This window comes from Vulpes lagopus, chromosome 2 (assembly GCF_018345385.1).
Source record: "Vulpes lagopus strain Blue_001 chromosome 2, ASM1834538v1, whole genome shotgun sequence".
Lineage (NCBI taxonomy): Eukaryota > Metazoa > Chordata > Mammalia > Carnivora > Canidae > Vulpes > Vulpes lagopus.
The window spans coordinates 142,538,628-142,560,837 of record NC_054825.1 but is presented as its reverse complement, the minus strand read 5'-3'; the positions used below and the strand labels follow the sequence as shown (position 1 = coordinate 142,560,837).

General features: G+C 40.6%; 1 protein-coding gene and 1 long non-coding RNA gene across 3 annotated transcripts in view; one reads left to right on the top strand and one right to left on the bottom strand.

Moving 5' to 3' along the window:
* Positions 1 to 8,149, top strand: part of GDA (guanine deaminase) — an 80,970-nt gene extending 72,821 nt beyond the window's left edge. Inside the window, exons 12-14 of the mRNA XM_041744090.1 lie at positions 2,462 to 2,592; positions 2,987 to 3,014; positions 4,110 to 8,149. Coding sequence (XP_041600024.1) covers positions 2,462 to 2,592; positions 2,987 to 3,014; positions 4,110 to 4,180 — 230 coding nt within the window. The 3' untranslated portion in view covers positions 4,181 to 8,149. The remainder of the gene's footprint in view (positions 1 to 2,461; positions 2,593 to 2,986; positions 3,015 to 4,109) is intronic.
* The window catches only part of LOC121484632, a 64,175-nt gene extending 46,742 nt beyond the window's left edge, over positions 1 to 17,433 (bottom strand). For both annotated transcript variants that reach the window (XR_005986085.1, XR_005986084.1), the window contains exon 1: positions 17,116 to 17,433. This is a non-coding gene — a long non-coding RNA (uncharacterized LOC121484632). The remainder of the gene's footprint in view (positions 1 to 17,115) is intronic.
* Positions 17,434 to 22,210: the final 4,777 nt, after the last annotated feature.

Genomic DNA, 22,210 nt, shown 5'->3' with positions numbered 1-22,210 from the left:
TAATATGTAAATACTCTTCCTCAGGTTTTTCTGGTTCTCACCTGTATAATCATTTTTTTTTACTGAAAAAAAATAGAGATTGGTCATTGTATTACTTTCAATCACTTCAGTGTTTTGGGGAATCTGAATGTATGACGGTGAAAATAGCATAATACCTCAGGGAGCTAGTGAGAAATGAAAACATTCAAGTAGAGACAGACATAGAGAGAGAGATTTCTGAGCTACCCTGGGTCTCAGAAATGGAGGATGATAGAGGCTGAGAGTATCCTCTGAAGAGAAACCTTTCTGGCTCTTTGAATGTTCTGGGCTGTGATGAATGCCATACAAAACATTTCAAGGAAAACAAGCCAAGGTCATGCTCTTTGCATTCTCCTGCATCTTATGATGATGTCATTTTCTAAAGTTCCAATTATTCAGTCACCCCTGTTTTAAATAAGTGTGGCACTCCCCCTGTTTGTGCATCTGAGTTTGTGTCGATGGCCTACTACCTGATCTTCCTGGTGCAAACGGATTGTACTTCAGTGCCTTTTTAATTCTAGGCTGTCTGTGAGATGCTTCATCAGGATCCTGTATGTCATCAAGCTGGCATGGGGTGCTTACCAAATCATTTTTATCTTGCTGTGTAGCTTTTAAATCCATTTTCTGGGCCTCTGAGCTTACTGTGATGAGATTTCTTCTCCTTAGCCTGTGCCCCTGTGAGACTACGAGTGGAATGAGATGAATGGATCGCTGTTTAAATTGTGGCATCTCCCCAGCTTATCACACAGCCTTTCCATTCATTCTCAAGATCAAGATGAGCCTAAATCACCTTCACAGGACATCTGCTCCAAAGGCAGCAAAACTGCATTTCCTGAAATGCATCTGAATTGCTCACCAGCCCTGCTGGGCCTCTTTGCAATAATCTTAATTTAAACAATTTACAAATTTGTGAGAGTGATGGTGTCCTTTTTTTTTTTTTTTTTTGATTAGCACATGCCTGACTTTCCAGATTCTAATGATTAGCTCAGTTAGTGTGTGTATATATATATATATATATATATATATATATATATCCCATCAAACTCTGGCAAATTAACATGGTTATCTGGCCTATTAAACACACAACAATTTTATGTTGAAAGCAGTCATTAAAAACTCATATTTTGTTATGCTTCATTGTCAAAGGCAAAATGAAGTATAATTGGCAAAGGAGGAGAGAATTTCTTGTGATTTTCTATTACATTTAGTCTTCCCACACAATTAGTAGGAGTCACCTAACTGCCTTTAACATTTTCTAATTACTTTTGCACCCCTGTCTTCCTTAAAGAATTCTTTAACTAAAAAATCTTGTTCTTTTCTGAGAATAAAAGAGTTGCCCTTTTAACAATCTTTTAAGAACAAGTAAGATTTCTTAATCAGTGCTTGGAGAATTGCCAAAAGGCTGATGGATATCCATACAGAGATATATAACATACCAGATATTGTCTAACGGAGATACCTGATCCAGTATTTTCACATCAGACTGTATCTTGATGGTAACGGAATTCAACCAAGACATGTAAAAATGCAGATGCACTCCAGCTGGCCTTCCTTTTATGCATGCTTCCATTGGTAGCTCAGTGTACATTTAGATCGTAGGCTTTAAGGAGCTTTAGATTTAATGCTTTTATTGACTAGGAAAGCCAACCACTCCCATCTTCTGAAACTAAATCCTAAAAATGACATATGTTCTTCCTTGACATCCAATATTCATGGGACATGAATTCTTGCTATTAAGTGTATCAAGTCAATAGATAGTATTGACCTATGCCTATTTTAGAAAACCATTCTTCTCTGGCAACCAATAAGTCTGAGGTTACAGAGAAATTGGTCTGCTTTCTAAAGCATTGGCACTCTTGAGTTATAAGGATCTATTTACTTTCAGAAGTGAATTTTCTCCATTTGGAGGATTTAAACTAAGGAACTTATGATGGATATGCCTGCATTGGCAAATATGCAAAAGGATACTTATTTCTTATTTATTCGAGGTTCATTTCACTGCCAAGAAAATAGATCCTGTCAGCTGTTTCATAGAACAAAAAGGGCAAGGAAAAGAGTTGGCGTGTTGGGGGAAGAACAGGAGGGAAAAAGAAGAAAGATATTATGTCAATCGTCACGTTTTTTAGAGGGATGAATGGAAATCTTAGACCAGCTGGACTGTGAAGTGCGCTGATAGAGCTGAAATAGACGGCATCTGAATTATAGATCATGGTGATGAGGGGACCTGTTTTTATTCTCAGATTTTGCTTTCTCTGTGCTTATTCTGCTTTCTGTGTGTCAACGTTTTAGGATCTCTTAGAATGAGAGAGTTTCTCTGCTTCACATTAAGATACTAATTTTTTCTAGTGATATGTTAACTGACTCTGTCCTTTCTAAATGAGGACATTTTCACCATCTGATAATTCAAAATGCTGACTGTTTATTCCTTTATTCCACCCTGTAGCCCTGGGGCTGGATAAAGAGATTGGAAACTTTGAAGTGGGCAAGGAATTTGATGCCCTCCTGATCAACCCAAAAGCATCTGACTCTCCCATTGACTTGTTTTCTGGGGATTTGGTTGGTGAAACCTCTGAAGTAAGTGAAATAAATTTCATCAAAAGTCATCTTTTTCATGAAGTAGTCACATTATCTCTCCTGGAGGAAATAAAAAACAAAAACAGAAATGGAACCATTTAAAGGGATGCAGGAGGATCTTAAAAGGGAAGCTAGAGCCTTTTCAAATTATTATAATTTGTCAATATAATGTTAAGAATAATGGTAGTGACAAAAACTTATACTTTGAACATATTTGTATATTTGAATGTATTTGACTACAAGAAGCCCATATCTGTTTCATTAATGGAAGTAGATTGTGCCATTGAGAAATAAATTTATAAGTCTGCACTTTGCCAACCCCTAAGGGCTATAAATTTACTCTTCTAAATGCACACAATATATCTTTTTCTTATTACTTTATTTTGCATTTTAGGCTGTAATCCAGAAGTTCCTCTACCTAGGTAAGTGGATATATGTCTCTGTACTAAAGAAAACCTTTCCTTGTCTCTTTCTTGCGTACGGCTTCCTGTATGTATGGCATCAGAAGTTAAACTCTATGTGTGACCATTTTATTTGATTTATTATTTTATTTTAACATTCCTCAGCATTAAGCCCATTTATGGCACACTATTTAAAGGCAATATTTGAAATGCCCAGGCTCCTTTGGAAGATAAATCCAAAGCTGAGGAATGGCAGGCCCAGGAGAAGAGGCCATGATGTCCCTTCCTCCTCCGTTCACTCTGTACCCCCCACCCCAGACTGCCCTACCATGTTGTATTTGTTATAAGTTTGTGATGGAGTCTCTTCATCCATATTTGGTGTGGTTTTTTAAAAAACATGTACTTACATTCGGTTCTGTTCACTGAGAGAAAAAAATGGTACTGAAGATTTTACTTTGCCTCCCACTTGGTCCAGGGAGCTCTGAGTCCTGGGTGAACTAGAGATGGGAGAGATGCAGGTGCCATTTCCAGGGCCCCTTCCTGTAGGCCCTCCATCTTCCCATGCTGAGTATGATTCTGGGATGTAAAGATGAGTGTTTCCTTTATACTTGGGGCTGGTGATGCAAACCACTCCAACTGAAAGGGCAGTCCATGGAAAGTCAACTCAACTTTCTGTGATTTCTGCCTTTGGTGCAGAATTCAGACCCTGATATTCCAATTCAATGCAGCACCCTTCTTGGTCATGTCGCCTTGTTCAGATTATAAACAGTCTGAGAGAAAAGAGGCAGCCTTTTGTATTTTCCCTCTCACAAGTGGTATTTATTTTTAAATCCTTTCTAGTGGCAATTAAAATATTTACTTACATAGGGGCGCCCGGGTGGCTTAGTCAGTTGGATGTGGGGACTCTTCATTTCAGCTCAAGTCATGATCTTAGGGTCATGGGATGGAGTCCCCATAGGGCTCCATGCTCAGCAGGGAGTCTGATTCTTTCTCTCTCTCCCTCTGCCCCTCCTCTCAGTCACACTCTCTTTCTCTCTCTCTAATGAATACATAAATCTTTTAAAAAAATACTGACATAGAAACATTTTATGAATGATTCCTTCATTTTTCTTTCAGGAGATGACCGAAATATTGAGGAGGTTTATGTGGGTGGAAAGCAGGTGGTCCCCTTCTCAAGCTCAGTGTAAGATCCTTGGCCTCTACCGGTTCTCCTGGGATCATGTGGTTCTGCATCTCCCTTGTGCCCAGGCAGAGTTAGGAAGTCAAAAAATAGTATCTTGTTCTTGGGATGACTATCTCTTTCTGTGTCTAGTTAAAATATTCACTTGACAAATCGTTCGAAGGAAGTTGCGCTAATCCTCAACTCTCTGGTTGGGAGGATTCGAAATGTCTCCCTTTTGAGCTGTTCAGATTGACTTTAAGCTCAAACATAAGGGAATGTTATTCCTGGTGGTGTTCTTATTATGAGATTTAAGTAAAATCGATTTCATATTTGGAAATGTGGAGAGCAAAGATATTCCTATATGGCTAGATATTTTGAGCTAATCAATGTGACAATCAGAAAATGGAAAATGAACCCATGGATATATTTTTATGAGGGAGAAGAAGTTAGACTATGAACAAACATTGGAAAATTACTTCAGATTATATTTGAAAATTATATACTGAGCATATTAATTTTAGGAGAGAACTTGTTGAATTTTAAAATGTGTTTCTAGATTGACCTTGTGTTCTGGAAATTTGCACTTAATGGAATTTGCATTTCAGAGATGTGTTATTGTTGTGCTTTGCCTTCTTTGGGGATGAAATGTCAGAAATTGAATGCCACATGCTTTCTTAATATAGTTGCGTGCTTCAAAGTGTTTGACAGAGGTTGGGTGTTAAAGATTTAAAGTCTCTTAGGAATATTATTCATATAACTACATGGCACAAATAGTGGTATTTTTGTGTATTTCAAAATCACCTTAATGTATAACTATGCGATGCTATTATTGCTTCAGTGTTATTAGAAAAGAAACAAATTCCATACTCCACTGTTGTGTAGACTGGAGTCTTCATGAACTGGGGCCAGTGCTGAGCAGCAAAGAGCTGTCAATACTAAAAGGAAGGGCTTCATTGCAATGATGTGTTCTCCCTAAGCATTATGTCATGATTGCTGGACATTGCATACTCTGATACCATTCTGGTAGAACTTTAAAATGAGGGACAAATTCAATTAAAAATATGAAAAATCTTTAAACCCTGTTTACTGAAAGTACTGTATTTTTCAATTTATCCTGTTCTTTTAATTCCCAATGATTTTTAGGCCATTAGGATTTTAGGAAAATGAAAACTATGTACATGTCCCACTTAATGTTTATATGAATGGGACTTAATCTCTCAACTAGGCATCTAGGAACATTAAACAAAGCAAAGAGTATTTTTATGCCTCCTAATATAGTGTATATTCCCATCACCCACAATAAAAAGCAAATTGACTTCTTGATAAACCCTGAAGAAGTATTGATGTGAGTTTCTCATTTAATTCCATTAATACTTTAAACTGACATGGAAAAGGAATAAATCTTCTTAATATATCATAACACTGATACCTAGGGGTTAAGTGTAACTCCTTATAATTTACCTTAGAGTAAAGAACTTTATGTGATATAATAGAGTTAACTCCATATTGACAGAACAAAATTCCCCCACTTGTACTAGAAATTTTATCTTCACAGAAGTTATGCTGAATCAGCAGTAATTTGCCCACATTTTTTTGTTTTTCCTGGTGGAAACACTTTTAGATTTGATTGTGTATACACACCACCCAATGACAGAACAGATTTTTGGTCTTATTTTTATTTTTTTAAAGACTTTTCTTATTTGAATATAGTTGATACCCAATTTGGGCTTATTGAAAACACACAAGCAAACAGAGTTTGTGTTGTGGGATATAAAGTAACTCCGTAAATTTAGTTTCCAGCGTCCCATTCCTGTATTTCCAGAATTCCCACTTTCTGAGCTATGTCAGAAAATGCTCCACTAGTCCCCTTACCCCTCCCCTCCCCTCCCATTCTCTGTAGTGCTGGTGAGTGTCTCCTGCTCTGTCCCCTGATCCCTGCTAAAGGAACATGGTTACCTGATGTCTAACCCACATGAGTGGGCTTAAGAATTTGGAGAAGATGTGCAAGATCCCCTAATAGGCAGCAGCTATATGCCCAGCCTTTGCAAGTTCCTACACCTTTATCTTCCTTAAGGATGTACATTTTGATGATGAGCATCAGTGTTCATTTGGATGAAGGTTTCACATGCAGTGTATATAAACAAGCACGGCAGCAGCAGCAGGAAGAGTGACCATCTACAACCAGTCTGTCAAGCATTACATTTATCCCTGGGAGTATGTTAAGACCTGAGTAACTTTCCTAGTAAAAATAGAATGTGTTGACATGTTTATGTGTAGTTCAATCTCCCTGCATCTCTTATAACTTGTGTTTGGTTTCATCAAGGGCAGTGTTTCTGAGTGTTACATTTGCTTTTTTCAGTATGACTGGCATTGGCCGTACATGTGGCTAGATGCTCTACACTTGGAAATGTTGGCTTTGCCTACTGTGGTTTGACTTTCTGAATCGTGGCAAGGTGGTATTTCAAGCCCAACTCTATTTGTCACTTTATGTCCGGATATTTTGCTCTCTGACAGGAAAGAAAGAATTAAGACTTATCAGTCTCCTGACCTCACTTTGCACTATTTTCCTCCGCTCTCATGGTATTTTTAATGGAATACTCTTTAATGGGTAAAAATGGATTTAATAGTGCTGATAGTCATACATTTAAAAGATATTTTCTACCACAGAACACAAAAACAGGCTAATCAGCTAAGGTGAATTTAATTTCCAAAAGGGAATGAAACATGGGATTAGAACCTGAGAGGTTGTCCTGGTCATTGTAACCTGAGGCTGAGACTGCTCCCTTCATCGGCTCCTTTTCTGATTTAATTGTCAAAGGTTCTGGAATCCAAGGGAATATTTTAGAACTAGCTCCCTTCAAGCCAGGAGGAGGTCTCTCTAAGCTACTATTGTGAGCATTGAACCCGACTGAATCTCTTTTTCACATCCCTGAGAAGTGGCTGGAAAGTGGTTGGAAATATTCCTGTTATGCTTAGCTGATTTTGGACTGTGCCCTTGAACATCCCTGTTGGCAACTACAGCTGAGATGTCAGAGAGGTGACATAATGGATGTGAGATCCAGCGATGTATTTTGAATCTTCACTCCCTTCCAGATTCTTCCTATTTTTAATTTTTTCACCTCAGAACTAGACATATGGAAAGCTTTCAAGGCAAGCTGGAAGGCACATTATATTGATTCTACCTTGTGCTATACATGGAAGATATCCAGAACTGGATGCTTCTGTAGCCTAGTGGACATCTTTACATTGTTGTCCATTTTTTTAAGTTGATAATATTGTTGGACACATTCACATGTCTAAAAGGAGCATTCTGAGTTTTTAAAAGGTAGGCTAAAAAATGTATCATGGCAGTGTCTTGAAATAATTTTCAAATTACATGGATTGTTATGAGCTTCTGAGATTTTTTTTTTTAAGGCTCAGAAGAGATATTTGCAATTTCAGAACAATCTAGCCCCTTTAGGTATGATTTTGGACCCTAGCCCTTTTCAGTGTCTCCAAAGAAAAAGTGTGGAAAGAATTGCACTGATGAACAGATGCTATCAGAAAGCCCTCACATTGGACCCCCTGTGTGTTTTCTTGCTCAGCCTCTCCCATTCCCTCCCACAGCCTCAGGGGTGAGAGATCTAAGAGCTGAGGGGTTAGTTTGTATCTCTGATCCAAATTTACTGAAATGCAAAAGTTTAACAGGCCAGTAATGGAACTCAGTGTAAATTCCAAGACGGATTTCAGAGTCCATGCAGAGCAAGTGACTTGAACAGATGTCATGTGGCATTGACTTACCTATTCATTTCCTATTCAAAAGCCTGTCAGAAAGCATTCTGTATCAAAAACCACCTTACATTGTATGTTAAACTCCTGATAGCTGCTCTTAAGAATATATATGTGTGTATTCATGGGGACATTTTTACCTAATATTTGTATGATTTGCTTATTGTTCACGTGCTGAGTGAGCTCCTTTGTGCTTCAGACAAAAATAAATGAGATTTTGTGTTTACATCTTTTGTTGTTGTGAGTTCTATCACTCTGACAGAAGGGAGATTAATCATACAGTGTTTTTCTCCTTTTAACATGAATTTTTAAAAATAGAATAGAATATTTAGCTATGGGCCAACATGTATCTTCCCTTTTGTGATAGACAATATACATTACTTAAAAATTAAGCTATAATGCCAGCCCTTAAAATAGGATTGCTATTGCTTTTGATTTCAGCATAGTTAAATTTCATATTTTCTAAAGTCACAATCCAGAGTAATTAATGCACTTAAACATCAAGAATCAGTTCACACATGCATATATATGTGCATGTGGATTTAAAACAAAAGTCTCATAAAATAATACTTTCCCTATCTGTGATGCCCTGGGCTATTTTCTGTCTCTTGCTCTATTCTATTCCTTTCTGTTCTGTGCTATTTAAGTTTTTTTTTTTTTTTAATGCGGGTAGTTATTTCCCAAATTGGTTTCTTGAACCCAGTGGGTTGTCACCTGCAGTGAAGAAGCAAGGTATCCAGTGTCTTTTGAGCTGTGCACTGTAAGTCTCCATGACTGCATTCTGTGATCTGGGCATGACCTAAGTACCTGCCTTAGAGTAATGAGGATGACTAAATGGAATAATACATAGCCAGCACTTAGGAGAGCATGTGGGACAAAGTGAGTGCTCACCATCTGGTAGTTTTTTTTTTTTTTTTTAATGAATACAGACTGAACAGAAATAAAAATAATTTAAGCTGTATTTTTATCAGTTTATTTTTTAGAATCTAAATCCAGTGATTTAGGATCTCTCTGTGCATAAAAATATTCTGTAAGGATTAAATCTGATTTTCTTCAGCACTATTATGTTCATTTTTTATTTATAACATGAAGCATGAGAAAGTAGTAGAAGATTTGGTCTATAAATTCACCCTCAATGTTCTGAGCAACCCACTATGCATCTTTTTTCCTTCCTGAAGAACAACTTAGTCAAAATACCCAGAAGAGAACTCTCAGGTGCGTAATCTAGTAATAATATGTGCCTAATTTGTAACTGTGGGTACAGAGTTCTGTAATAGTTAATTAACAGACATGTGCAAATTATTGCATGGTACTAAATTAGGCATTTAAATAAAATAAGGTGTAGATGCAAAAATTCTTGCCAGTGGCAAAATAGGACCTGTAGTAGGATGTTTTAAGACTCCATTCTGAGGCCACTCAGTTAAAGGAACGGGATCCATAAGTATTGTCACCAGTTGGAGCAGGCTTTGGATTCTGGGGTTTTAATTCTATTTTAAAATGAGACTAGAGGGAAAAATTTTTTTTGAATTAAATGGGTTAAGGGAAATATTCTCTGTTCTTTAAAGGGATAAACATTATTTTAGACTATAATTAATTTTTTTCACAAATCAAACTCATCCCCTTTTACCATCAAGCCTGCCTACACCATCATTGTAAAATTACATTAGATTTGTCACACTTGGGGATCCCTGGGTGGCTCAGCGGTTTAGTGCCTGCCTTTGGCCCAGAGCACGATCCTGGAGTCCCGGGATCGAGTCCCACGTCGGGCTCCCGCCCACGTCGGGCTCCCGGCAAGGAGCCTGCTTCTCCCTCCTCCTGTGTCTCTGCCTCTCTCTGTCCCTCTCTGTCTCTCTCTGTCTCTCATGAATAAATAAATAAATAAACCTTAAAAAAAAAGATTTGTCATACTTTTTGTGCTTTCCATGCTTCTATATTGATTGAGTCTATATTTTGGGGTAGGAAGAGAGCTAGGTTGCTAAAAAAAGCATGGGAAAAACTTTAGTGAGAAATTTTTCCGTAGTAACTCAGAACAAAATGAAACATTTTTACCTAAACATAAGAAGTGATAAAGAAAATATGAACAGTTGACATGGAATTTTGCAGGCTCCTTGAGCCCTCCTCAATTGCCTGGACTCTTCCCACCCCTATAGGGAATTAAACAAATGTTTTTTCCCCATCTGTAGAAAGAGAGTTCAAAGTCATAGCAGAAAAATCTAACACACAAGAAATAAAATCCCTAGAAAGATTATCATTCAGTCTGATGACAAAAGGTTCTCATATTCGCTTGAAAACTGAAACTTGTAGCTTCACTGTGAAATTAAATCCCGTCCTAATCTTGGACGGCCTCCAAATCAGACTTTTGTTTTACTTGTCAAACAAAGCCACAACACATACGTGAATAGTCCAAGGATGAGTTTTAGTTTTTTAATTGATAAATTTGCTTCCTGGAGCATTTGAGAGACTTTAAGCAGCTTTGCTGGGGTTTTGTGTTTTGTTTTGTTTTGTTTTCCTACAAGAATTGATTCCTTTGCCATCTGAGCTTGAGAACAAATCCAGGGATGGCTTTATGCTTGGAAAGCACTTTGAAAATCTCCATTGAAGCACCTAAACCACATTGATAGGTAAGGAAATAAGAGGCTTTTGTTATTTCAAAGGAGAATTTAAGAGGTTCAGGAAAGGCATTGCCCACACCTCTTTCAATTCATGAACAGTATGCTCCTGGCAGAACTGTGAAGATGAATCAGCCTTGGCCAATTACATATTCTGGATTAATTTATATAAGTACCACCAACCCTTCAGCATCATAAACCTGCCCTGGCACCATGCAGTGGCGTGCTCTGCACCCAGTCAAACCACATGGCAATGACTCAGGTGTATGGTGTAAAAGAGAAACTGGCATTTAGGGCATTTGTGATTGTTGTGTTAAGCTCAGTGATAGATTTTTTTTTAATGTCCAGGACAATTGTGCCCTCTTTTGCAAGTAGGTTCTTTATTTCAACATATAGGGGAGAAAACCCACTATGTAGAACGTGTACAAAATCTTTATGTTCCTTGTAAAATTACTGCCCACATAAAATGAGAAAGAAGTCAACATAAATGTGCAAAGAGTCTTCATTAAATATTGTTTGCAGTACTGTGGACCATTTAACATGGCAGGACTGCTCCTAACAGAAATTGCACTTAATCAGTCAGATTGCCCTGAAATGTACATAGCCTTTCATGTGTGGATAAAACTGAATACTTAAGATGAATGAATTGCTTCTTGTAAAAAAAAAAAAAAAGATAGAAATCCGTCCCTGCAGGAAGCAGAAATAACAGCCTCTTAAGTAATGTTTAATTTGCTGATCATGAAGTTGGTAAGTTTTAGACCATATTCACTCAAGTGATATTTTAGTAAATGCTCACCAGATACCAGGCACACGGCCCAGTTTTGAGGGTTCAAAACAATGTTTATCTCTTTGAAGAACTCCATCTGGGACAGTTGGTGAGAGGAATATGTACAGAAGCCAATATATTAAGATCATGACGGATGTGTGGAGTGCTCAGAGGGGCAAACTAGTGTGTGTTGGGTATATGGTCAGCAGAGAAATCAAGGGGCACAATCTGTGGTGGAGGTATCACTGAGGAAGTGATATCCAAGTTGTGAAGAATAGGAACTAATTTTTCATGTGAAGATTCTCAAAAGGGTATTCCAAAAGGAGCATCCAGCATGAGCAATAGTAGTCATCATAAAGAACTTGACCTCTAGGGGGACCTGGTGGCTCAGCGGTTGAGCATCTGTCTTTGGCTCAGGGTGTGATCCCGGGGTCCTGGGATAGAGTCCTGCATTGGGCTCCCCACAGGGAACCTGCTTCTCCCTCTGCCTGTGTCTCTGCCTCTCTCTCTCTGTGGCTCTCATGAATAAATAAAAATCTTTTTTTTAAAAAAAAGAACTTGACCTCTAAAAGAAGTAAGATAAGGTTGAGGTGGGCTAATCCAGTGACCATAAAGGTCACAGAAAGGTGTTGATTCAAAAGGAAGGTTTCCAGGCCCTTCTTCTAGAGACTGTGATTTGGTGGATCTGGACCAGGATGTTGGTGAGGGCAGGAATCCGGTGTAGCGAGGAAGGCCATCGCTGTGAAGACAAGGACCAGGTGGGATCAGAGGCATGAAAAGTGAAGAGAGAAGACATGTCACCCACTGAGTCCAGTACTATGATCTTCATGTGCAACAAAGGCCCTTTACCAGTTCATTAGGCCAATATGTTATGAGCACACAGTGTACAGAGATGCCGGTAGCCACGTTCCTGCCATAGGGAGAAACCTGAGAGGGTGAGTCCTGCCCATCAAAATCCAGAGGCCTTTTCCTGACTCTGAGACCAGAGACAGAGGAGCTCCTGTGCTCCCAGAGCCAACTGGAGACCCCCAGGGCTGCTGCAGCTCCACTGCTCTGCCATTCTGTGGGCTACCTCAGTATCCTTTGGTGGCTTAAACACCTGCCAGCTTTGTTTCTGTCACTTGCAAATCAAAGAGCTGAAACTAAAATCCCTCTAATCTACACTCCCCCCCTCCCCCGCCCCACTGTGGCTGAATTCTTTAGAAACAGGTTATAAACTTTTTTCTTAAATAAAGGAATGAGTGATAAGAAACTATCACTTCACCAGGAATTTGGCTGCCTCCACACCCCATGTGGCCTGAACCTGCACCCTCTAGGACCCCAGACCAGCCTCCACTCACGGTTCCTTAGTTTCCTCCAATAAATGTACGAGGGGTAGAGGTGTAGAATCCCAGGTGGGATAACTGGGAGAGTCAGATGCTGTTCGAAGAAGTAAATGGTGGTGAGTTTAGCCAAAACACGAATCTGTTCCCTCTGCAGAGACAACCACACTTCTGTGAGTTCATGGGGTGGGAAAAATTGTGGGACAACCTTGGGAGCCATGAGCTAAGAGATGGTCCAGGTACAAGACAGAAGTAGCCTGACTCACCAGGTCACCAGTGGAGCAGAGTCTCCTCGGTCCAGAAATACACAATTGAAGGTGGAAGCCTGGTCCCACTGAAAATTCACGAACTGTTAAAACACTGCCATTCTGATACTGAAATCCAGGGCTGTTGGTTAATACCTTTGTTGAGGGCTTTCAGGGCTCTGCCCTTACCTGCCTGGACTAACCAAACAAAACCCAGGTTGGGAGCTTCCAGGGGAGGGACATCCCTGTGACCTTTGTAGGCAGGATCAGGCTTCCTTGCTGCTAATGAAATCTTGAGCTCAGGAGAATGAGCCTCACCCAAGGGGTGTGGGTATAGGAGTCTCTACCGCAGCGTGCCCTGTCATCATGCCCTGACCCTCTTGTGGGCAGAGCATGGGTAATGGCATGACACTGCTTTGACCTCCCAGGCTTCCTGCAGTGCTTGGTCAGCTCAAGAGTTCTCAGAGCTCACGGCTGGTCTCCTCTGGCTGCAATCAGCGTTTTCCACTTGTGCAAACCCAGTGGACAAAGACTACCACGTTCTGTTTTTACAGTAAGCAGACTCAACTTAGAGAGTTTAGTAGGACCTGATCTCCAGCCCACTGATGGCCTCTCCTGGGTGCGTGGGGCGGGGGAGCGGGGAGGCGGGCTGGCTGCTGCTTGTGGTCAGTTGTGGCCTACAAGATACTGGCAACCAGAGACAGAGCAGCAGTTCCTTGGGAGTCATGCAGGGCCTGACAAAGGCCACGTGACATCTCCCCAGCCAGTCCTGGGGCACTGCTCAGTGCCCTGGTGGTGGTGCAGGAATGCTTGAGCCAGGCCTGTGTCCTTGGGTCTCTCTGGCAATCCTGGTATGAGCTGCCCTGATTGTCATTCTAGAAAAGAACCAAGGCACTTTCGGAGAGAAAAGAGCCAGTAAATGATTCTCTGCTCTGTTTGAAGAATCCTGACAAGTGCATGAGAGGCTGCTGGAGCCCTAGAGTCATCTGCGGAGGAGGCTAGTCCTCTGAATCACACACACTGAGTTTGGCAGTAAATATCCCAACAGGTTAGCATCTTCACTTGAGGATAAGGCGGACCTTGTCCAAAAAGAACAGAACAGCATGCCCCCTCAGCTTCCATTTCATGCAGTGCCCATCGCTGGACTTCAAGGACAGACATTAACACCACTTGAAAATGCATCAACATCTTGTCACTCCCTAGTGACCGATGCCAACAATATCTCTCACAAGCATCTCAGAAGAATGTAGAACAACTTCTGAGGAAAATTATGGATGCTCTGGCTGAAAACAGTCATTTTCAGGGCAGCCCGGAACTGCTTTCCCGAGTAGGGAAGCTCCTAGAAGGGGCACTGAAGGAACTTAAGAGACAGAAACAGATGTTTGAGGAGGAAGCAAGGGGTAAATGATGAGAAACTGTCGAATACTCAAAACAGCACTAAAGATTAGGCAACTTTGCCTGTTCTTTCCAGAAAACGCTACACGACCCGGCAGTAGACAGAAAGTGGAGGTCACCTGGTCTGCGAATCTGAAGTTGATGTGAAGAAACTCATGGATGCTGTTTAGTCAAAAGGCCTGAAAGAGAAAAACTAGGACATATTGAAGAATTACCTGAAGAAAGCCAACGGAATAGAGGGCAGAGAGATCAGAGTCAGCAGCCTGCTCCAGCATGTTTACAGGGTAAACATTCACAGCTCAGAAGTGAGATTCAAGAGCTTCCGCTAAAACTTGAAATACAGCCTGAACTACCGCAAGAGTGGAACGCAGCTTGGCAGAAAAGCGAAGGATGAGGGAGTAGCCAACGGGAGAGGAGAAGCGAAGGATGAGGGAGTAGCCAATGGGAGAGGAGAAACTTTCCACGTTGTGCGAGAACATGGATGGCCCCCTCGGAAGTGCGCCCCCTACTGGCAGATACGGCCGGCGCCTTGGAGAAAGGATCGGAAAGAACCATGACTGGCCATCAAAGATGGACTATCCATCCCGAGAAAAAAGAGCACAAGGTGGTTGGGGGGCAGCTCTGGCGACTGAGAGAAAGCTCAATGAGCTGAGCAAAGAAAATGGTCACAAAAGACAAAACCTGGCCGAAGCCGAGTTTGGAGTCCAGCTCTTTCCCTCGTGGCTCCCAGCTGCTCCACATCAGCAGGTCCACAGGCCCCAGGGTCAGGGAATCTCCTGGATCATCAGGCCCCCGACAAAGGAAGAGAGCTAAGCAGGGAGGGCCAGGGATCTGTGTCACCTGCAGGTTTCATTCAGGTGTGTAGCAGGTGACCTCAAACATCTACAGTCACGTGCCTGTGATTTCTATCCTCTGGAATAATTTTGCTTCATCTCTTTTTAGTTTGACTGCTGTTGCTTGATTAATGTTACATTTGTTCTTACTGCCAAGGGCAGTGGCTTTCAAATATAGATGGTTTTAGGAGTACCTGGGTGGCTCGGTTGGTGTCTGACTCTTGATTTCATCTTGGGTCATGATCTTGGGGTCATGGGGTTGGCCAAGGCATAGGGCCTGCTTGGGATTCTCCCTCTTGCTCTACCCCTCCCCCCCTCAGCTTTCGTGCTCTCTCTCTCTCTCCCCCTTTCTTTTGCTCAAAAAAACCCACCACCACCACCAAAACCAAATATAGATTTTTCTAGATGGTTTTAATATCATTCTTATGAATACATTATTTCCACTTCAATTCTGTTTCCTCTAAGACAGTAGAAGTACTTTATTTTGACTAAAACAAAAAGTCCACCATACTAACCCACAATTGAGAGAGGTTTGACATGACTGGGATGAAGATGTTTAAAAATAATAAAGATAATCTCTCTATGCTGTGAGTTTTTATCAGAAACCTAAAAAGTTACTTAATTTTTATAGCAATAAGTTTTTTTTAAAGATTTATTTATTTATTTATTTATTTATTTATTTATTTATTTATGATAGACATAGAGAAAGAGAGAGAGAGAGAGAGGCAGAGTCACAGACGGAGGGAGAAGCAGGCTCCATGCAGGGAGCCCGACGTGGGACTCGATCCCGGGACCCCAGGATCACGCCGTGGGCCAAAGGCAGGCGCTGAACCACTGAGCCACCCAGGGATCCCCTATAGCAATAAGTTTTAAAAGCTTCTCAACCACACTCCCAGCTAAATTTAGGAATATTTTTATTGGTTTGATCCTAAATTCACGTTATTTTAGAGGAGTTGACATTTTGAAAATATTTGTTACTTTTGTAATGTTTCTTAGCCCTAATCATTCTGTTTTTGATATTCTTTGCTGTCTAAACATCTTGAGTTTTATGCAGTGAAAAAAGGTTGCATTTATGGGAAAAAATTGCCAGTAGGTAGCCATTGTTGAACTGTCCATTCTAAAAGGGAACAGTCATTTTCTCCAAAGAGGATGCTGTACTAGGACACCCCAACTCCACCATCACAAATGATTGACCAGGTATTTGTACTTGACAACCTAGGCCAACCTAATGATGTTTTCCTCGAATTAGGATTCAAGCGCCAAATAAACCCACTGCTTTTACTGTTTACTGCAGGATCCTTAAGGACACTTGTATTCAGAGGCCAAGTGTCTGTTTCCATTTGGGTGTGGCTCTTAGGAGCCATGGGTAGGACAGCTGAGTAAGCAGATGCAACCTGCAGAGAGAAGTAGGACCACGGGCCAGGCCTGTGCTGAGAAACAGAGAAGAACCCATGTGCTCCCAGAGAAGGAGACAAGCTGTGTTGGACCTTTTATGGTTTTTTTTCCCTCAATTAAGACTCTCAAGGGGCTCAGTCCATTAAGCATCTGCCTTGGGCTCTGGTCATGATCCTGGGATCCTAGGATTGAGCCTCACATAGGGCTCCCTGCTCAGTGGGGAGCCTGCTTCTCCCTCTGCCTCTGCTTGCTGCTCCCTTGCTCATGCTCTCTCTCTGTCTCAAATAAATAAATAAAATCTTAAAAAAAAAAAAAAGACTCCTGATAGGTCTGTGTGCTTCCTTGTTGAGGATCCCATAAGATTTATTGTATTAAATCCTCTATAGCCTTCTTTTTTTCTTTTTGTAATCATATAACTCTTATTTAAAGATCTACCTGGGGGCACCTGGCTGGCTCAGGGATCGAACATCTGCCTTCGGCTCAGGTCATGATCCTGGGGTCCTGGGATTGAGTCCTGCACCGGGCTCCCCATAGGGAGCCTGCTTCTCCTTCTGCCCATGTCTCCGCCTCTGTGTCTCTCACGAATAAATAAATAAAATCTTTTTTAAAAATAAAATAAAGACTTACCTGCTATTAAAATGGAAGGTTGTTATTCCTTCTCGGGCAGCTATTCCCCTGGCAAACAGGCAGCTGGATTTGAGTGGGACAAGGGTTAAAGTCTAGGCAGGGAGAGGCAGGAGGCCTCTGTCTAGGATCTGAGGGGGGCGTGTCAGGTATGCAGATGCGAAGACAAAGGAAAAAATGAGAAAGAACGAGGCCACCCTGACCCAACTGCTAGGGTTAAAGTGTTTTTCTAATAATTACATTGTGACCACAGGAAAAAAAAATTGACTAGGCCTCAAAGGAGAGGTTAACCATTAAAAGATGTTGTGAATCCTTACTCAACAAAAATAACACATAACAATATATAACAATATATAGGAATAACAATTCATAGGAATTGTAAGGCCACAGGTTTCCGAACCAATTCTAAATAAAAAAGTGCTAATGATAAACCCTCATTGGCAACTGGGAGGGCCCCTTTCTCACCCCTGAGAGTGTTCGCTGTATCCTTGCTTAATAAAACTCCCTCCATTGCCTTGCTCACTCTCCAGGGTCTGAGAGATTCATTCTTTGACTTTGTGAGACAAGAACCTCGTTCTCCTGCTTCCATTTCTTGAGGCAGAGGTGGGGAGGGAGGTGTGGGGGTATCTTCTGCCCTTTTCACAACACAAATTAGAATTAGCCTTCCTTGGCGAGGTGAAACAAGCCCCTGCTGCCACACACCATCAGTTGGTCTGACTCCCTGATTAAATTCTTTAGGTTTGCACTTAATACTTATGAAATAATTCTCTGCATTGGAATAGCTGCCACCTCCTGCGGGCTTCTCAGCTACACACCAGAGAGTAGCCAAATGTCTCTCAGCTTCTAAGAGGGGAGGACCTGGGAGGTATGCAGAACTCTGCAGTCCTTGGCCCCAGAGGGAGGACACCCCAACCAGATGCACCCCTCATTCTATGAAAAGGAGCAGAATTTCCTGACTTTTCCTACTTCTCTTTAGAGGATGAAAAACTAACTTAGAAAAATAGAAACTTAGAAAATTAACTAAGATTGATGTGATAAGAGTAGTTAATACTTAGTGAGTACTTATTTTAATGCCAAACCTCATTCCAAGACATTTATGGCATCCACATAATCTTCACAAGAACCTAACGGGAAGGGATCATCATCATCTTAACTTCACAAAGGAGACTGAGGCCCATGGAAATGAAATAACAGGATTGGATTCGAGGCCTGGTAAAGGACGTTGGAAGGATAATTGGCAAGATATGAATAACATTTGCAGATTAGATCAGGGGTCTGCAGACTCTTTGTGAAGGCCCAGGGGGTGTATGTTTGGGGATCTGTGGACCAGCAGTGAGAGCACTTCGGAAGTCTCTGTCATAATCACTCAACTCTGTCTTTGTAGTGCAAAAGCAGCCCATATGCAGTGGACACTAAAATATGAATTTCATGGAATTTTCACTTGTTAACTAGTTCTCAATTATTTAAAAACATCCGTAGCTACAACAGGCTCCACAATGTGGTGGAAATGATCTGACCCTCAGGTCACGGTTTGCAGATTGCTGCGTTAGACAACAGTGTTTGGTCATTGTACTTTGGTTATCCAAGAGGATGCCCTTGTTTCTAGAAAACACACCTGGAAGTATTTAGAGATAATGCAATATCTTGTTTCCAACTTGTCTCCACCAAATGGCTCTCCTGCCTTTGCTCGCATACCTCCACTGACAGAGAGCTTGTTTTAAGCAGCTCGTTTCATTTTATGACCACGTAAATGAATGAGGAGATGACGTATCAGATTGAAAGAAAATGTAGTTCAATGTGATTTACATGCTAAGATAAATATAATTATTCCATAGTGAATGAACCTGGCCCTTGGGTACAAGATCTAAAACAGACATTTTGAGAGCGCAGGGTGAGATTGCAAGCAGGCCAGGGAGGTGGAAAAAATGTTTAACAAGTGCACCACCTAGTGACCAAAGCTTGAACAGAACAACGTCTCCCATCAAAAAGGTCAAGTTAAAAAAAAACAAAAACAAAAAGGTCACGTTGCTTTGGGAGAAAAAGTCCAAACTGATTTTACATTGACATCCAGTAGAACACAAATTCACAATTTTCATAAAATACTGAAACTATACAGTAAAATTTGGAAGAGTATTTTTTTCTAGCAGTAAGCTGGATATATTCTTTTTCTATGCAAAGAAATTAATAAATAATTTCTTAGGTTGAACTCAGACTCTTTAATAGACCAGACGTAAAGAAAGATATGTTCTCAACACAAAAAAAATGTCATTTATTTACTGTCCTTAGTGAAGAAAATTTCACAAGGAAAGATAGACAAAATTATGAAATTTCAAGTGGCTTGCTCAAGTCACCTCAGTTCCTAGAAGATAAAAAGCAGTGTCCACTGAAAAGGAATCGTGCATGTGGAAATACTGCAGAATGATGAATTTCCATGGGTATATTAAATTTGGCTTAAGAAGTAAGAAAGTAATACAAATTGTTTTATATATTCACCAAATATGAAATTCAACCGCACTGCTTATAGTTTGGTCAATTATTTTCAATTTCTACAGATTCATACATGATTCAAGTACGGCTTACTCTAGCTTATGCAAACCAATTACCCATTAGCAAGCATCATCCCCTCTGCCAGGATTAGACAGTGAAATGACATCATTAGCAGGGGAATTGGGAAGATGGTGCTGTCATAGTCCTGTGAAGGATGTTAGGAGTCAAGTCTTAGAAATCTTGAATCTCAGGTTTGGAAGGTACTTTAAAGGTCATCCAGTCTGGCCAGCTGGCTGATGCTTGAATGGCTTCTTTAATATCTCCGGCAATGAATATTCAACCTTGCTTAAGCCCTGGGAGTGAAGGGGAGCTCAAGGCTATGTCCCAAAGCTCTTTCCATTTTCAGAGCACAATTTAAGAAGTCTGGCTAAAATGACCTATTAAAGAGACCAGGTGGCATGATCACATAGAGCAGGCACATAGAGATGAAGAAGTCCTAAGATCACATGGGGAGAGAAACTCAGCTTTTCCAGCATCTCAACTGAGTCCAGCCTTCCAGTCATCTCTGCATGATGTAATATATGTAAGCAAACCGCCTCAGCTCTTCCAGCCCAGTTGAGCCTCCAGATGACCACAGCCTCAGATGTCATCATGTGGAATATGAGAACTGGCCAGCTGGCGCCATTAACCCACAGACCCATGAGAGAAAATAATGCAGTGGTTATTTTAGGCCACTCTACTCCCCCCCCCCCCCCAGTCCAATGGTTATACTTAAATGGTCAGAGCAGTATGTACAGTGTTAAGGTAGTTATCAATTTTTTAAAAGGATTTTTACTTATTTATTTGCAAGAGAGAGCGGGAACGCATGTGCACATGGGCATGAGCATGAGCTGGGGAGAGGAGCAGAGAGAGAGGGACAACACTGATTGAGGAACCAGACATGGCAGAGGCTCAATCCCCAGCCCATGACCCTGAGATCATGACCTGAGCCAAAATCAAGAGTCGGACGCTCAACAGAATGAGCCACCCAGGGGTCCCAGCAGTTATCAATTTATTGTCTCTTAACTTCAAAATTGAAGCTTTGTTGCTTTATTTATGAAAAAGTAACCGGGTCCTTCAACTGTTCTTTGTCGGGCACAATGTTAAGCTTTATCAGTAGAGGGCGCTGGAAAGACATGTCAAGAGGAAGGGTTCCAGGTGGCCTCTTCACAAGCTTGGGGAGAGCCACTACTTTCCACTGCTTGGATGATTGCTAGAGACCCGAGGGACACAGCTTTCTCACATTTGGGAATCCTGCATTTTCTCCAGCTCTTGTCTCAGGCAGCTGATGTGGCCAGGAGGGACGGCACAGACCTATACCTCAGCCTGGCTTCCTACTACTTACGTGCTTTCCTTCCTTACCACCACGGCATAAATATATATATATAATATAAATATATATTTAAACAATATATATTTAGCTTGTTACTTATTATTATAAATATATAATATATCAAAAAGTGTTTCTATTATGTTATCTAAATATATAATATACATAAATTATATATCATATTTATTATTAAAAATATATATCTTTAACATTTTCTTCGAGGAAGGAGGATTTAATGGAAGACAGGTTGGTCATTGAATTTTACTTTTCTCTTGTTTGAACTCTTCGTTGGCAGCAGTGAAATCTTATGACTTGGGCTTCAAACTGGCTCAAAATTTCAAAGCCTCTCTCCCTTTGTCACTGATACACATTTCTGTAGATTTTTGGTTTGATGATCATATGTAAACTTTTGCCTGGAGAACAAGTCATCCATATCCTCCTACCAGATCGGATACATGCATAATCCTCCATATTGAACAGTAGAGAGATTGGAGAGCCACCCTGCACAGTGCTTCTGATACTGTGTTCCCTGGAAAGGAGAAGCATTTAGGGTATTGGGACCAACGTTCTTTTGGCCCACCTAGGTAGACAGGTTAAATGAGTTTGATATTCAGTTATCTAGGTTAAGTGTGATTTATTATTGCCCTTTGGATCAAATCATTCAGCTGATAATGAATGTGATTAATATCCTGTCTAAGAAATCACTGACACAATCTCAATACTAAATAATGATGTGAAGGAGGCAGAATTGGAAAGTATGTTATGGGCAAAAATGTAAATTAGAGCCCATCTGATGTTTTATTCAAATGGGGTATAACCCAATGCCCAATCCAGAAAGTGAATAAAGCACATTAAATTGATTTGCATCTGCAAACTTTAAAGTGTATGACCAGATTTGTACATATCCAGAGTGCCAAACACTCCAAATTATACAAATTTTGCAGGCATCTTGCTGTGATAATAATTGAAAACAATGTCAACTATTTTGCTTTTCTAAAACTACTGTACCTTCAGGTCAATAAAAATGTTTTCACATTTGCTAATTCATGATCTTTTTCCTGTCCATCAAGAGAAGAGTTCGATACATATCTTATTTACTTACTGTAATGGAAATTGTTCATTACATTTTGAAGACCAATAATCTTGGAGACGAGTTGTCTTGCAGGGGGAAAAAATGTATGTGATCTATGTTTTAAGATTCTGAGGACAGATCTGGACTAGCCTGGAGACATAGAAATTCAC